We start from the raw sequence: 17,400 nt of genomic DNA, 5'->3' as shown, positions 1-17,400 counted from the left end.
GTGTGGGACTGGCAGCCTGGTGGTGCCGCAGTCCAACGCCCGAGCCTCGGGACTCTCCAGCAAGGGGTCAAGCAGCAGCAGCTCCAGTGAATCGGAGACCAGCTCAGAGTCTGACTCAGAGAGTGAAAGCAGCTCCAGTGAGAGTGACGGCAGCAAGCCCTCGCATTACTCCAGCCCAGAGGTAAGGGCTTTGCTTTTTACAATTTAGGGCGGCAATCCATTGTTACACCCACTCAGACCTTTTTCCAGCCAAGCCAACACAAGGAGGCTGTGGGGAGACGCGCTAAAAAAAATGGAAGAGAAAGGCCCAGGGATCCTCCTCTTGGCATTGCTGTGAAATGCAAGCAGCAGGGGATCCTGGGGCAGATTAAAGCATTTCAAACAAAAACGGAGAAAGAAATAACCCTGTGATGTTTTCCTCAAACTGGAGGTGAGTGGAGCACCTTGCAAGGCTCACAGCTTGCTTGAAGTTTTATGCAACTCTGCCTCCATGGCTTGCTTAGTGCGTAAGTCCTGATGCGGGCTCCCAGCACTGCAAGGGAACTAAAGGCTTCTCTACACAGGGAAGCTATTATAAAATCAGTTTGAGGGTGGATTTTTAAAGCAAAACAGTTGGTTTTCACTCACTCACTTCCCTCACCTCACTCTCTAAGTGAATTATTCTCTGCTACTGCTGCCTTTGTGTGATTTATTTTAATCCACCTCCAAAATGGACTAAACTGAATTACTTATGGTGCAAAACATTAAGCACAAACTTGTCATCTGGAAAGCTAGTACTGAAAATTTCCACATGTAGACAAGCCCTAGCCAAATTACAATTAAGCTGCCAGTGCTATGCCACCTTCTGCTTTCACCTCTGCAGAGTGCTCAACAGACATGACAAGGCTGCTTTCTCTGCTCTGCTTTTCCACCAGGATTGATATTTTTAAATCTTTTGGTCAATACACACCTTTAGTATAAAACCATGAGCTCCACAGCCACATCACACACATTAATGTATGTAAAAATATTCAAAAATCTAGCAGCCAGATTGTAAATACACATGAAATACTGTCAGTGTATTTTCCTACTCCACATAAAGCATCCAATCACCAGACTCCTCCCCCCAAAACTATGCCTCACTTATTCTCTCATGCTGAAAAATTACACTGAATAACCAGCAAGCCTTTCCTCATCTTTTCCTCAATTATTTGGGGGCCGTGTTTCCTATCAGGCAAAATCCAGCACTCACAGAAACATCCTTAATATATTTTTCTCAGGTTCTGTCACTTTTGTTCCTTATTTAATGCTTATCTTCCCTTCTGTCTTTCCTCCACAGCACTTTCAGATCCATTTCCAGTTAATTTTCCTCTCACTTTGTCCCTTTCCTAAATCTCTCTCTTGTTCTCTTTCCTTTTGTCTTTATTCTCTTCCTTCCAGTCTCTCTTCCCTGTTGCCCTCCCTGTGCTACCGCATGTCTTATTTCCCATTCTGAGCTCTCTCATCCGACCCGTTAAGACCTTTTTCTCTCTCTGCCTCGTTCCCCAGTGGAATTAGCGCAGACATCTAGCACTCAGTCTTTCCTCTCCCTGCAGGACCTCAGAAGGTGGAAGAAAGGGGCAAAGAGAAGAAAGAGAAGGAACCACTTGGGGGGAAGGAAATATGAGATAAAAGGAGGAGAAGCATAGTACCCAGGAAGGGAGGAGTGTTTACTATCTAGGCAGATACCCATGCTGCTTGGACCAGAGACCAGCAATTCCCCAGGGAATGCGGGAAGTTAATTAACTGAGGCAGGCTGTGGATTTCATAAAGTCAAGCAGGGGACTGAGAGTCATGGAAACGTGGAGGAAGTGCCTCCTCCTAAGCATTTTATACATATCCTCTCGAGATCTTTGGAACTACTTTTGTACAGAGCCTGAGTTACTAGTGATCATTGTCACGAAACAGCTGCACTGCTCTAACAGATTGCTTGTCTCTTTGCATTATATTTGTGTGGTTTGCCTTCTAGGACACGCTGTATGAAACACGCTTATACGAAAATGTAAATGACTCAAAAAAATGTGATGGCTGCAGTAGTTTTAATAGGTCATGCCTTGATGGGATATGGGAGAGGCCATGACATTCATCTGGCTAGGGTCAGGGCATCCCAGGGAAGTAGGATACCTGTGCTTTCCCCAAAGGCCAGTGCTTTCCCAGGCCTATCATATGACTGATGGAACCAGTTAAAAACATGCTTATGTGATGCGTCTGACTGGAAGTGATGTCTGCTTTACATTAATGCTTTAACTTATATTTATGCAAGCAGTGAAGCCATCTCCCTGAAGTATATGCCATGTTCTTACTCAGTAAATGGAGAGAGACAGGTCCTTGGAAGCTCTTTAAAGGGAGACCGTGTCCACCTAAATTTAAGTGGGGGACTCAATTCCAGTCCTAGTCTTAAAATTAATTTCATCTATTGGATGAGACAGAAAAAGCAAATACATCTTTGCTTTTGCTTTAGCATAAACCGATAAATTCAGGTACAATGAACTTGAGTACTCCAGACAATGCTGGGCAGGAAATCCATATTTCCAGGTCAGGGGGAACTTAATCTGGAAATCTGCAGACTCTTACGAGGCCTCCATGCTTTTTTTCCCCCATAATCTGAAATCTTATGTGCACATACTCAAAGATTTTTATTTCTAGGACAGTGTGTCTTCTGTGTTTGAGGTTATATAGAAATTCAATTGCTGTTTCATTTCTTCTGTATTTTTTCCTCACCTCATTTTGAGATCTTTGAGTTGTTCTCAGGTGTCTAAATGCAGTTGCCAAGATTGTAAAAGCAGCTCATTGTAAAGCATACATATAAAATAGATTAGATGAATTGCACCCTAAAAGTGTCTGTTTCTTTCCATTGACTATTTAGAGCCTGTAGTGACTAGCTCAGCTGTCTACACTTTATGTCTGCAGTAAACTAAGAATAATGGCTGAGCTAGAACAGGAGACAACATTCAGACTGGTTTCAGTGATGTGGACAAATTAAGGTGCCTCAGACATTAATGTGAGTAGTTTCAGTTTTGTGGACTGCCAAACCTGAAATTATGAACAAGGGACTGAAGCTTCTATCTCCTGTTTCTTTGCTGGAGTCATGAATCCTTTGCATGACCTTAATTAACATCATAAATGAGGACTCTGGAAAACAATGACATCTTGTCCTTGCAATTATTTCAGATGGCAGAAAAAACACTTGGGTGTCAAGTCCATAGAAAAAGCTACATTTCAAAAGCTAAGAAATTGGTTTGTTTGTTCTTTGTTCCATTGAATTATCCTGCAGACCTTTATTAAGGCTGAATCTGGTTGGACAACTGGGAATTCCCACTATGCAGGGAGGACTAGAGGGTGGAATGGGCAGGAAGGAAGCAGAGAAGCCATAGCATGGGACAAAGCATCAGTGGCCAGTCAACAGTAACCAGGCCAGAAGAGAGCAGTGGCGTGTCCTGGGCCCTGCCAGCCCCATGCACCAGATGCAGTGTCCTTTGCAGCCTCTGCTGTTTTGACTAGTTCACAACCATTAAAGTTCTTTCCTCTTTTTCAAGGTTTCACATATACTTTTTGTCCATGCTTATTCCATCATCACAGGATATACTCTTTGCCTCAAGTCCCCACGTTCTGACTGACCAGGTCAAAGCTGAAATGCTTTTCCCCACCCTCCTCTGTCATCAGCAGAGAGCTATCTCCTGACCACTGTGCATCAAGTCCTTCAAGTGCCTGGACATCAGTACCACTGTCTGAGGAGCCACTGCCTGTGAATCCTTGCTGTTCCCTCACATGCTCTGTGGCATTGGCTCTCTTCTCTTTAGCTCAGAAAATAGGAAGAAACTGTGCATCTAACAGACTAGCTAACTGGTGAGCGTGCTCCTGTCACCTTGCCAGCCTTTCTTCAGTGATAGATTTCATTAAGGAGGCAGGAGAAGAAGAGTTGTAGTTGTAGGGTTGCAGGGTAAGAGGGGTATGTTTTCTGTATCTGTCTTTTTTTCCAAAAAGTTTGTGCTTCCCATCTTCAGTATAGTCATGTTTCAATTTCCTGACGGGTACACTCAGAAGGAAAGGAGCTTTTACCACTAGACCAGCTCTAGACACTATCTTTACCTTTGCAAATTGGATTCATGGGCTTTAGTTGTCCTGTGGACTATTTTTGACATTGATTGCAAACTAAATTCTCCCTTCCCTTCAGAAAACTCTTATGTGGCAGGAACCACCTCTTACAGTATATGTGTGCCGTGCCTAACACATGGGAATCCCCAGTTCTAATTTGACAAAATGCTAGCAGCAGTGCTAATAGTAGCAATATAGTAGTAGTAGTCATCATCATCATCTTATTCATCATCATCTATGCCTTAAATAGAAGAAAAGGCACCACATTTTTAAGGGGATTGCCCCGAATGAAATCTTTGATAGCAGGGCAGCACAAGCAAGCTATCATAAGAGTAAATTAGTATGTGGATTTACAGTAGGCTGAGTATACAGCAGGGATGGGTGATAGCTCAGTCCTGCCCCACAGTGGGCTACGTACATGCACATATTATAGGCTATCTGATCTCTCAATTAAAGTTTCACGCTTCAAGTTTGCCATGGTATTAGCTACACCTTTGGTCCCTTTTTTTAGTAGTTAGCATAGAGTGATCCCATTACACTTACGTTGTTTAACAGCCCTTCACCCCAGAAAGTGTTTCTGAATAATGTTTTGACAAGGATTTGTTTTGGATGCATGCCACTTGTGCCTCTGGTTGCACTTGTAGCCTTGAAGAAATCTGAGATACATAGACATGCTGTGTAGGAGTCATCCCACCTAAATTTGGACACTTGCACTGTAGATACCTACATCTGCTCATCACCTCAGCCTCCCCTTTACAGTCGGTGGAGAGGAATAGACATTTTTAGGGCCCAGCTCATCTGGCCTATTTCAGATATCTATTTCAAGAGGGAATGTTTCACACCCTAGAAGAGTAGTCCACTGACTGGAGAAGGAACTCGTTGACTAGCTCAGATATAGGTGTCTATGTTGTACAGATGAATCCACCCACAATTTTTAAGGAAGTGTATGGCATCCTTCTGTTTCTTGATGAAGCCTGGTACATGTGTACGTCTGTGGTACATTGGTCCCTGGAACTATCTTTGTCTAATAAAGTTTCCTGGTTTCGGTTTTCATGCCAAACCCATATTTGATTGCAAGTCAGCTTCACCACAGACTGTTATTCCTATTGCTGCTGCCCATCAGTGCACCACCAGCTTTACTCCAATTAAAAACCACCCAGTTCTCTTCAAGGCCTTGAGAGCAGCATATTTCCAGGACACAAAAAACTAAGGGACTGAAGCCATTCTGCTACCTGATCACTCTGGGTGTATATTCATATATATTTCCATCCTTACATGCTGCTGAAAATTCCCCACTTTGAGCAAACCAACTTTTCTTCCATACAAAGGTATGTAGCCTGCTTGGGGGGTGGTGTGGACTGGAGAATTAGGGATTTTCTTTTTCTCCTACAAATAATTCCAGTTAGTTATGTAAAGTGTACTGGTGAAAACTTTCGAATTAATTTTCCCAGTCCCTTTTTTCACTAGGCCTGCTCTTCATTCTTGTCTGTGATGATTTGGTTGTCATGCAAGGTACTGTGGTTTTTTAAGTGGTTTCAAAGTACAGTACTTTTCAGTTAGAGCAATCGATTGAATAAATTACTTCCAGAAGTGAACTGGTATCATTCATCTAAACTGACAATCTCAAATATTCCAAAACTTTATCAGGGCCCAAAAATCAGGAAAAAAGTTTTAAAATTCTGATTTTTAAAATTTGGATTCTTTTACCTTATGGGCTGCAGACTTTTTACTTTTAGCAGCTGTGTCTTAAAGGTGTTTTTTTTTAGCAGACACTTCTTATGGGTTTTTCAGCAACCACAAGGATTTCAATTTTTATTTAAATAAAACCTGGTTGTGCATCTAAGCCCATGATTCTGAGAGCTGAGGCTGTAAGAAAAAACGAGTGTCCTGAAACTCCTGACAAAATTAGTAAAGCTGGCAGCACTGCTCACCATTTTATTAGACTTCATGGTTGGTTATAGGTTGGTGGGACTGTAGTTATTCTGCCTAAATAGGAGACATGTTATGGTAGGAATGTACCACGTTGCCAAGTTATGACACTGTAGCAGTTAATCACTGTTTTCTGCTGGTTTACTGTGATGCCCTGAAATCCATATTTTGTGAACCACTGTTTTCAAGAATTACAAGGTACATAAACAGACAGAATGGGATGTAACAGAAAAGCTGAAAGTTTTTTTGAATTTTCAAGCTGCCCTCACTCTGACCTATGCTTATGGGCAGAGGTATATTTTTCCCCACGTGCTTCTGATGTATGTCCTTTTCTTAAATACACCTGAACAGTGGAAAGGCTTCCATGTACAGTGAGCCTTTTATTATATATCTAATAAATTCAGTGCACAATGAATGGCACCAAAGAAATCTATCTGTATTTTCAGCAGCAATCAAAAAATGCTGTTTATTTTAGATAAAGAGTTAAGAGTTGTAAAAATATATCTTCATCCAAGAGAAATACTGCCCATCCATTTTCAAGATTTACAGCTCAGGAAAGAAATTCCTCATGTAAGATATTAGGGAGTATGCTTAGGACAAAATAAACTTAAGGCAATCCAGCAAACTTCCCATAGGTATTGGCTAGCTCGATAATGAGTAAATTAGACACTTCTGTGAGAAGGAATATTTGTATCATATGAATTCCAATATCTAACTTTCTTGCTTATTTTAGGAGCCTCTAGAGACTCTTTTAGGTTAGAGACTCTTTTAGGTTAGAGAATGTGGATATTCTCTCTTGAACAAACTTTTTTCCAGAGCATTGATGGTTTTCATGTTAGACTCGTGACATGCTTTATGATTATTTGTATGCAATAGCATAGTGGATCAAACTTTGGTTCCAGTTAAGGAAATTAGAAGACTATTCATATTGGCTTCTGCAGGGGTAGGTTATGGCTGGCCATCTACTCCATCATTTATTTCTTTTGGGATTTTTTGCCTTTCCTCTTATTTTATTACATTCAAATTACTGATTGCAAGAAGCACTAGAAAACACTTGCACATTGTTCTGAAATAACATTGTCTGAGCTGTGGTTACATTTGAAATCATAATTATCCCACTTCTTCACTGTCCGAACACCATTATGTTTTAGATGCTGTCTTATAACTTGATCATGTTGTGACAGAATGAAGAGAAAAACTAACAGCCACACAATACTCACAAAATGAGCACTTGACAATACCAGCACACAAAAAGTGTTTGTGGGATCCCACAGGATTATAACGTCAATACCAGACAGATTATGTGAACTGCCTGGTTAGCCCTCCAGCTCCCCATTATATGCCTCTTTGTATGCTTTTAAAATACTTTTCTTATATATTGCGATGGCACAGGACACAAAATACATATCCCTAGCTTTCCTACTAGCCCTCCTCCCTTAGCCTCAGCCATACACCTGCCTTGTTTTCCTCCCTTCCTATCACCATTATCTTTTCTTCCATTTGGAAACTTGGGAGCATTTCCCAGTAAAGCCGATGCCAGTAGCACCGCGTGAATCATCCTTAGAGATGATGAATCATGGAAACTGTCTTTCTTCCCAACCTCATTCTGAAACCAAAAATATACCCACTTGCGTGGCATGACCCACATCTCCCTTCCTGCCATGCAGGGCCAGTGCAAGGGGGTTGACATGGCTTGGGGGTGGCTCTTTGACCAGAGGAAAATCTCTGCAGTACAAGGAGGGGCCCAGCATTTCAGTGCCCCTGAGGGAGCCCTGCGGCAAGGGCAGCAAGCTCTAGGCACTAAGCTCATTGCCATCTGTTTCCCTTTCAGCCCGAGCCGCCCTCATCCAACAAGTGGCAGCTGGACAAGTGGCTGAATAAAGTGCACAAAGCACCCATCCTGACCCACCATGACGGCCCAGCGCTGGAGGCGCATCCCTACTACGGCCGCGTAAAGGCAGAGCGACAGGAAAGCGACAAGACCGTGGTTGCTGGCGCAGCTGAGCACCGCAGTGGGGAGAGCCGTGCCACTGCCACCACCCCCGTTGGGGACGGACCACGGCCCAGGACCGCCAACAAAGCACCAGGCAGCAAGGGCAGCCGGCAGAAATCACCCCCGGCTGCTGACAGCGGGCCTCCAAGGCGGGCGGCGGGGAAGAAGGCACCGCGGCGGGCTGAGAGGACGTCTGCTGGGGACGGCCCCCACTGCCCTGGCACAGAGGAGCCCCCCGGTAGTCACAGCTTTCCAGAAAACACTGCTAGCGAGGCACCGAGGGCCCGGCCTGGCGGCAGCAACACTGGTGGTGGCTGCAGAGCAGGGCATCGCCGGGAGCCCCGCTCAGCCACAGCCAGTGAGAAGCGTCGGGCCCGGGGACCAAGCAAAACGGCGCCCAAATCCAAGGAGTTCATCGAGACTGAGTCTTCATCCTCGTCATCCTCCTCTGACTCGGGCTCTGAGTCAGAGCAGGAGGAGCGCCCGCTGCCCAAGGCACCAGCAGCGGCTGGGGCCGAGCCGCGCACCAAGGACGCGGGGACCGGCGCCGCCAGCAAACCCCACGGTGGCTGCAGTGCCTTTGGCTCCATTAATGCCAGGACTAGTAGTGAAATAGCAAAGGAGCTGGAGGAACAGTTTTACACCCTGGTTCCTTTCGGTAGGAATGAGCTCCTGTCTCCTCTGAAAGACAGTGATGAGGTAAAGTCACTGTGGGTCAACATTGACTTGGCTCTTTTGTCCAGGATTCCAGAGCGTTTGCCCGAAGAGCCGCTGGCCATGAGCGCTGGAGCAAACCAGGCGGCCAGCCTCCCGCAGGGTAGTAGTGCTGACCCCCCAGCAGAGAAGGGTTTACCGAAATCTAGAAGGAAACGCAAGGTGAGCTTTGGAGTGACCGATCGGGGCGGGTAGGGGGGCCTCCAGCAAGTGGGAGGCAAGCATTGCTTGCTCCTGCATCCAGTGCTCAATGGTGGTGTCTTCTCCAGACCAGAGCTTCAGAGCTGGGCTTTGTCCCTGCTCACTGTGTAGAAACCAGCCAAGCCCCAGGGGAGATGCCATCCCAGGAGGTGAGGAAACTCCTGGCCATGAGGGATCACAGTCCCTTGGAGATGGCATTTGCTGCTGGTACACGACTTTCCATGCCTTAGCAAAGGCACTGCCTTTTAGTAGGATAGTATTCTATCTTGAGGCTTCTCTCAAAACCTGAGCATTTGGAGGTGATGCTCAGGTCAGCAAAGGGAATATAAATGGCTGTCTTGTGATGGTCTGCACAGTATCACTGCACTTGTCGAAAAAGGAGAGGCAATGCCTTTTCCCCCCTCATACTGTCAACAAGAGGGAAGTCCTTCAGTCTGGGCAGGGAGCCCCAGCTTCATGGGGGATACACTGACAGAGACCTGGGACCTGCCAGGCTCTGCAACATGCCTCCCTCGCACCCCTGCAGCCCACTTTTACCTTGGGGCTCTCACACAGCTGTGAGAAGTGGGAGTGTAGCCCCTTAGATGCCCCTTCCCCAGCAGCACTGTTACAGCAGCCAAGTGGGCACAGCCCTCCGGTCACATCCACCCCTCCACCCTGCCTCTTCCACAGGCTCTCTGAGCCACTGGTGGTGCTCGGGAGAAAGCCCCCCTCCAACCCATGGCCACAGCTGTCCACAAGGAGGCTTTCTGGTCTGTGGGTACTGCTCTGACCCCAAAAGTTGCTCTGAATGGGCATCACCATCTGCCCAATTTCTGGACAGTTTTACTGTGCAGTCATCTGTTGCCCTCTGAGCTACTGTACGTGTGCAGATTGATCTGTACAATTTTAGTGACTGTTTATCTAAAGCACGCTTTCCTTTTTTTATCTTTTTTCATTTCAGGCTTCTTTTTTAGTATCTGAAATGTGGTGGCTCTGTTCTGGCCACTGGTAGAGCCAAAACAGAGATCCCTGTTAAGCTTTGAGATGCATTTGTCTGCATTTTCTTTAGGAAGTAGCAGGATAGTAATTGCACAGTACAAAGTGATGGGGAAGAGGCCAAGAAAGAGTGTCAGAAGCAAAAGATTTGTGTTTTGTGGCATAGGAGATGCCAGTATGATAGTGCCAAGCTGTACACACAGAAGGAAACAGGAGGACACGATAGAAGAGCAAAATAATGCAGTCACACTAGACATGCTTAATCCGACTTTCTGTAGCCCATATTATACCTTTTATTCTCCTGTCTTAAAGCATTGCTGTTGTTGGTAGTTTTAGTGATATAATAAATACAAGGCATTCCTAGAGTACCAAATTGCCCCTCAGCCTGGAATAAGACCCTCAGTGGGACAGCTGCCATGCAAACTCACAAGATGTGATCCCCCTTCCCAAAAGACTTTAAGAACAAGACTAATACGAATGGATTACCAGACATAACTGCAAAATTAGAAAGAGGTCCTTATTGCTTCCACCTTTGTCATAACCTCATGATGGGCAACAGAGACAAAGGAGGATGGTTAAGCACTGAGGTGTGAGATGATCATCACTCCTGTAGAGCGTAAGCTACAACATTAACCCCATAGCAGCAGCTATAGTGGCAGTAGATAACACAACAAATGTTGTTACCATGCAGCAAGGCAATAAATTCAGGAGAATCAACAGTTCACAAGTAAAGCTCAGCCAGTACTGGCAACTAGAGAAACATTAGAAGTGGAAAAGGATGTGGACTTTGTAGGAGGCTGAGAAAGCAGCGCCTTTGGGAGACAATGGTGGAACCTAAGGAACATAAGATGAAATTAAGTAGGCAGAAAACACTGTCCGTGTTCATATAAATAGGTCAGATAGGGCCAGGGTCCAGCCCCAAGCGGTGTTACACACTCATACTCTTTGTTTAATTGTTAGCACGCTTGCTAACATGGTTTTAGCCTGGGCCAACTTCTGTTCTTCCAAACACTGACTCTCGCTCAGGACCGTACAGACTTAAGGTCCCTTCCCAAAAGGCAGTTCGAATGTGGCATACCCTGGTTTGAAGGAGGAGTGAGATGAGTGCACGGGTACAAGCTGGGCCATGCCAGTTGGCCTCAGCACCAGTTGCTGGTCTTTTGTATTTACTAGTATTGGCATAGTCACTGATTCCAAGAAAGATGGAGCGAGACAAAAGAGGTATGAGGTTGAGGACTAGGCAAGAGAAAAGCACAGAGGAGATGGGCAAGGAAGGCAATACAAAGAAAAAATATCCCAAGATGCAAGTGGGGAAGTGGTTGAATCAATCCAAGTTTTACAGTTTACTCCTTCATTTACACACTGCCTCTTTAGATTTTAGTTTCTTAAGACATGAACCTATCGTCTCTGATCCCCATTAGGTATATGCTCAAAGAAGGTGTCATCATTAATACCAAAATGCCAGAAAATACCAGCCCCTGACTTGCTGAAATACTTTTGGATGTGTAGTAAATCCAAAACCTACAAGATTATTATTTTTCTCTTCATTCAGTGTGAGAATGAGGAAGAGTGCAGAGATATCAAGAAGACTCATTTAGAGAGAGAGGGTTCTTCACGATTAGCTGCCTCTGCCCATAGCATCACAACAGCAAATCACTGCAATATGAATGAAAATAGGTAAGCATTTTCCTTCTTATTTACCACTGACTCATACAACTAGTTGCGGTTTAACGCCGTGTGTTATTTTTCGCTTTAATAGGATTTATATTTTAATTATCACATTTTATGTTGAAAAATTGCCCACTGCATTCTCCTTTCTTCTGGTTTAATGAACAAGTGAGCAGCTCCTGACACATTTATATACTTGCATTTTTGTCCTGTTGCACAAAGTTGTAAGTCCAAGTGTAAGGCTCATGGAATGAGTAATTATTGCTAGAGCAGTGCGATCATCCAAGACATATTCCCAAACACTGCGTTGTAGGTACCAATTCACATAGCAACCATCTTATAACCTTTTCTTTCCTTACAGTGTTACAGGTTTCAAACTTAAAATTTGGCTGGATGTATGGTTTAAATACAATTATCTATAAACTCTATGGAAGACTGAGAAAAATATTCATGACAATGCCTGCAATACTCAGTTCCAAAATATATTGGTGATCCAGTGTTTCTGAGATTGCAAGCAACCTGTCTGTGTAATTAGCGGGTATTTTAGGACAAGGAACTCAGACTTTAAAACAATCAGATTTTCAAAGGATGCGGGACATGAAACAAATGATGAATATTTAGCATTTGCTGGCATGGTTCATGAATACAGACCCCTATCAATGTCAGCTCAATCATACTGAGTTTCTCTGGAGGCTTCCAGCAGTCAGACTTAGACATGCATCTTTTCAGAGTTCAGCTGCATGCTACTTAGTACATGCTGGTCATGAGTATTTAAAAAAAAAAACATTTCAACATTTCTGGTAGTATCAGGGCATCTCTTGGGGTCAAACTGCTAAAATTAGATAATAGATGTATTTAATGTAGTAGGCTTTTCTGTTGTACCCATCACTGATGAGTATGAGCAATTCTTGTCATTAATACTGGAAAAATCATGGAGAAAACTAATATATACAGTTCTTATTCAAAAATACGCATTTGATTTCTTTGTTCTGACACATCACACGTTTCATAAAGTGAAAACCATACACAGAACAGCTTGTTTCATTGTGGGTGATTGCATGCAGGAATGCCATTCCTGTTACTGCAGTGTCATATGTTTTACATCGCATTCATTTTCAGAGAATAGCATGGCTGTCATAGCTCGCTGTGTCATAGGGTTAATTCTGTGCTTCCTGGAAGCAGGACAGTAATTTGAGTTTTGCTTGACATTATATTCAGTACTCCTCGTAGCAACTGTACGTTAAAGAAGCAAGGAAGAAGTTCTTACATGTATATTTGCCTGCTAATTTTTCAGTGGTCTGCCCTGCTTCCAAGATGTTTCTGTGGTTTATGCTACTGTAGGATATGATACCAAATGCTAATATTCCTACAGCTGAGGATGAGCTACTGAGGCTGTAGCTAAACCAGCATTGCAGACATCAGGCCCTCCTGTCCCTCTGGCAACCAGCAGCTTCTCATCCTGGCACATCCCCCCTCCAGTTATAGCACATAGCTGTCTGTGAGGCTCTGCTGTAAATTCACTCAAGAAACTTGTCTGAAACCAGAACTCTTTCTCCTTTTTTTTTTCGGACGGTTTATTATTATTCAGCTCCCAGCAGAGCCACACAGTCAGTTTTGTCAGCACAGCTGAGGGCTGGTAGCAAAGAGAGAAGCAAAAAACACCTTCAGACATGAGCATTTTCTACTGTGGAATTACAGTCTGAGGTGCAGACTGAGCAAGGCCCTGTTCGACAAGAAAGGCTGCAGTGTCAAAACATGTCAAAACCCCCAATATCTTGCATCTACATCTGGTGCCACAATCTGCCTACTCCAAGCAGACCAGAGCTCACTGCAGGTTGTTCTGCACAGCTTCCCAGTATAAGATGATTATGCTGCTGCAGTTTGACTGCTCACAATACAATTAGGTAGGCCCTACACAATGTGCCAAAGGCCAGGTAGAAGGTCTGCAGCACAACTAGAGGTTTCAGGTACTCCTCACAAGCTCTGGGCCAAGCTTTTGAGGCTTGGGTACACTTCCAAAGAGCTATATGGCTTTTCTTGGATGCATTAGGCCTGTACTTTGGCAGTGATGTATAAACATGGCTAGTCAAAACATGGATTTATGTTTGAAAGGAGGGAAAGAAATGACAGCATCAGCCTGCACATTCAAAATAGTGAGATCTTATTTTTCTTAGGGAGAGAAGAATGGCACAGTTGTCCATGTTACACACCCTGATTCTTGCTTTCGTAAACAGCATTGGTCATTAAAGCAAAACAATTCAAGTTGTGTTTTAAAGGTAGTACACTGTGGGAAACAGGAAAGGTTCTGAATTATGATTCATGGCTTCTTAGACAGCTAGTTTTTAAAGACTTGCCAGATAAACGGACAAATGTATGATAAGAGCACATTTAATTAGCTCTGTTCCCTGAAATAATGTGCAGAAATAAAGTATAGTTTGTACCATATTCTTTTTTTGCTATTCCATTAAGTGTATATTCTCTGATACAGTAACTATAAAGAAGTGAGAAACGTCCATAAAAAATAATAGGCTGAATAAATGTGACAGGGAAAGGTATTGTGTTAAAAGAGTCTGCCTGACTTTAATCACAGTTTTAGTCTTAATGCAAATTGATTCCTTAAAAAACTTTTATTTTGGTGTGTGTTGCTTTAAGATTTTCAGCTAAGTATTTTCTTCAAATTAGTGCATCTGAAGTTTATTTCTGAGCCTATTTTTACGGTCTGTCTGACTTCTCCTCATCCAAAGCTTTTCCTAAATAAATGAGAGCTGAAAATGCTGTCGGTGTTAATAGCTTTCTTTTTTAGAAAGCAGAGCAGCTCACATTTCTCTGCATCTACTGTTTGCATATGTTTCCTTTTGTCTGCAATACCAGCCTATCTTTCTTTGTCTAGAAAATCTGTATTAGATTAGTATAAACAGTGCTACCAAAGGCTGGGCATCGAACACAAAGACAAGCCAGTCATCTTTAAACACATTTCCTGTTTTAGTTCACGTATGGTTTTATTGCCATGGCTTATAAATTGTCACCTGTAATGGTGAAATAGGGCTCCATAACCTGAACTTACACTTCAGAGCCTAATCTTTGTCTCCAGCTATCCCTTAAGGAATGGTGAGCAAGTGGCCATTTATCTCTGTATTTTTTTCAAGTACTCTGATACAGGCTTTATATTAACTCCAGAATTACAATTTGCCTTGAAGGGAAAGAGGAGAAACATGATACAAATTTGTAAATGAACTCTCGGTCCCAATATTGTAAGCTTGTTTCCAGATACCAATAGACTTTATCCTGCCAGCAGGTTTTAAATTCAAAGTTTTGGTAATATATAAAACATTTACCTTTCTCATAGCCAGCTTTGTGACACTCCATTACTGTAATTTCCATTTCCAGCTTGGCAATACCAATAAATAAAAATGAGAAAATGCTTCGGTCACCTATCTCTCCCCTCTCTGATGCATCAAAACACAAATACTCCAACGATGATTTAACTTCCTCCAGCAGACCTAATGGCAGCAGTCTATTACCTTCCATCTCCTCCAGCAAAAAACATAAGGGTGAAATCCAGTCACAGCCACATCCCGGAGACTTCAATGTGAGTTTATGCTGTTGTTCACAATATAAAGCCTAGCTGTATATTTTTCACTTTGTATTGCAGTCCGTGATAGTTTTGCAGAATGTTATGCAAAAAACTTGTAATAATGCATGTTGTATTTTACGTTCAGCTTTTTCTGACCTGGAGTTTAGCAAGTCATGGAAGAAAGTAAAGAGGGCAGGCTGTAAAGCAAGCAAATACCAAAGGCTACATAAGCAAGAGGTAAAAGTTAATGGCCCAAAACAAACAGCTTTAGGCCTCCAGAGTATCACTTGGGCACAATGCAAGGCCCCTACATCCAAAAGTGTGGTGTGTAAGGCCTCTCCTGTATAAGGCCTCTGCTCAGCCACTGCCTAACCATGAGTGTGCCTGCAGACAAGTTCTCCTACATGTCTTACAACCAACTTTCTCAGACATTTCTACTTACTCTTGCCACCAGTGAACAGCTTAGCACCAGCCTGACAACTCAGCTCCATCAGAGCCCAGGTATTCAGATAGTATAACACAAAAGAGGTAGGTATTCAGCGAGTCTTGATGACGCTAAATGTGTCCAGAGCACCCTTCCAGATAGGGCCATATTACTACACTGCATGGTAGCTGCTGCCTTCAGAGCACAGAGAGAGGAATAGATGCTGCCCCCGTTTATGCACAAGTTCTGTGATTAGGATGCTGGAGTAAAGAGCCTGTTAGCTCTTCTGATTGAGGGAATTCACATCTCTCTCTCTCTCACCTGTCAAAATCATACCCTACCCTCCAGCCTACAGGACACTGCTGGTAGAAGATCAAGGGCGGAATATTGTCACATCCTCCCCATGAAGCTGTTCTGCTTTTGTGAAAAACCTAGAAGAAGCAATATCATCATATTGATGTCCACTGCTGGAGTGTCTATTCAAGCTGTTAGGGCACGCTGCTGCTGCTGCTAGAAAGGACCATGGTCCTCTCCTTGCTAGAAAAGTCATTTATATATTTTACCCTATGTCTATTTGTTGCATTTGTTATTTGATACCTAAAAGGCTTCAAAAGCCTAAGTATTAGTGCCTAAGCAAATTTCAGGAAAACAATGTGAGTTGTAGCAGTGGTGTCTTCCAGCCCCTTTTGCTGTGGGGATAACTGGCCCCACAGTATATGTTAAACATATATTTAGATACTTAAATATATTTATTTTTTCAGAGTGGAAGGGGAAGCAGTAACTATAATCTTAATTGTTGGACACTTTTTAAAAACCAAGTTATCATAAATTGTATGTTTCAAGAATATCTCGCAGGTGCTTTTGGTAAATTAAATAAAATTAATTACATAAAATGTTCCAGTAAAAAGGCATTTTAATATATCATAGTCATTAATTAATTTTTTTCTTGCATTAAATGTAAATTTTTCTAAACTTCTAAAACATAAGTTTAAAGGTTTATAACCCATTCAGAATTATAATTATATTATTATTCACTGGATATCTTGAAAACAATTTAAATTTCTTCACAGGCAAATGTGCTGGAAATCAAAAGTAAAAGGTGATTGCTTTATGATCCACACCCTTAGCAAATGCATTTTGCTGAGATTTTCTGCATAGCCTAGCAATGCACCATTTGGTCAACATTTTAACAACCTTTGCAATAAAATTCTTATGTATCTGGTTATTCATCTGAAAACTTCAGCCTGCTGAACTGATCTGGATGTGTCATATAGGAGATAAGAGCTCATGAACTATAAATGCTAAAGTTAACTTTGTTTTATCCCAACTTTCCATCTGGCACCTAACTGGCACGCCCAAGTGGTCCTTTGAATTTCTGTCAGAGACCCCAGTCCAGGGAGTGACTTCTATCCATTTAAGCTTTTTGTCCATTTCCCTATTATGTTTTTGTCTGTCACCTGACAGAAACAGAACAGTGTTTTCTGGCAGTGGTTATCAACCAAAACCAAGCTAAGGCCCTCTGCTTTGCACTGTACCAGTGCAGGGTAGCCCAGACAGCATGTCACTCTGTGGGACAAAGGGCTCGTGAAGCCACATGAAAAACAGGGCTGCAGCTGAGATAACGTGTGAGACCCTGCCAAAAGAGATGTGCTTCCACTGTGGCACAGGGCAGTGATCTTTCAGGCTGGTCAGGGTCCCAGAGCAGAAAGAAACCTGGACCTTGGCCTACAAATTCATACCACACAGGCACATCAGCAGTGCAGCGTGAAACAAGTGAGCCTTGCTCTCCCAAGGCAAGGTACAATG

General features: G+C 43.1%; 1 protein-coding gene across 1 annotated transcript in view; it reads left to right on the top strand.

Annotated features, from left to right (window-relative positions):
* Positions 1-17,400, top strand: part of AFF3 (ALF transcription elongation factor 3) — a 280,917-nt gene that overhangs the window by 232,951 nt on the left and 30,566 nt on the right. Inside the window, exons 10-13 of the mRNA XM_064445545.1 lie at positions 16-181; positions 7,874-8,911; positions 11,481-11,605; positions 14,984-15,185. Of these exons, the coding sequence (XP_064301615.1) occupies positions 16-181; positions 7,874-8,911; positions 11,481-11,605; positions 14,984-15,185 (1,531 nt within the window). The remainder of the gene's footprint in view (positions 1-15; positions 182-7,873; positions 8,912-11,480; positions 11,606-14,983; positions 15,186-17,400) is intronic.

This window comes from Phalacrocorax carbo, chromosome 1, assembly GCF_963921805.1.
Source record: "Phalacrocorax carbo chromosome 1, bPhaCar2.1, whole genome shotgun sequence".
Lineage (NCBI taxonomy): Eukaryota > Metazoa > Chordata > Aves > Suliformes > Phalacrocoracidae > Phalacrocorax > Phalacrocorax carbo.
This window is presented reverse-complemented; position numbering and strand designations above follow the sequence as displayed.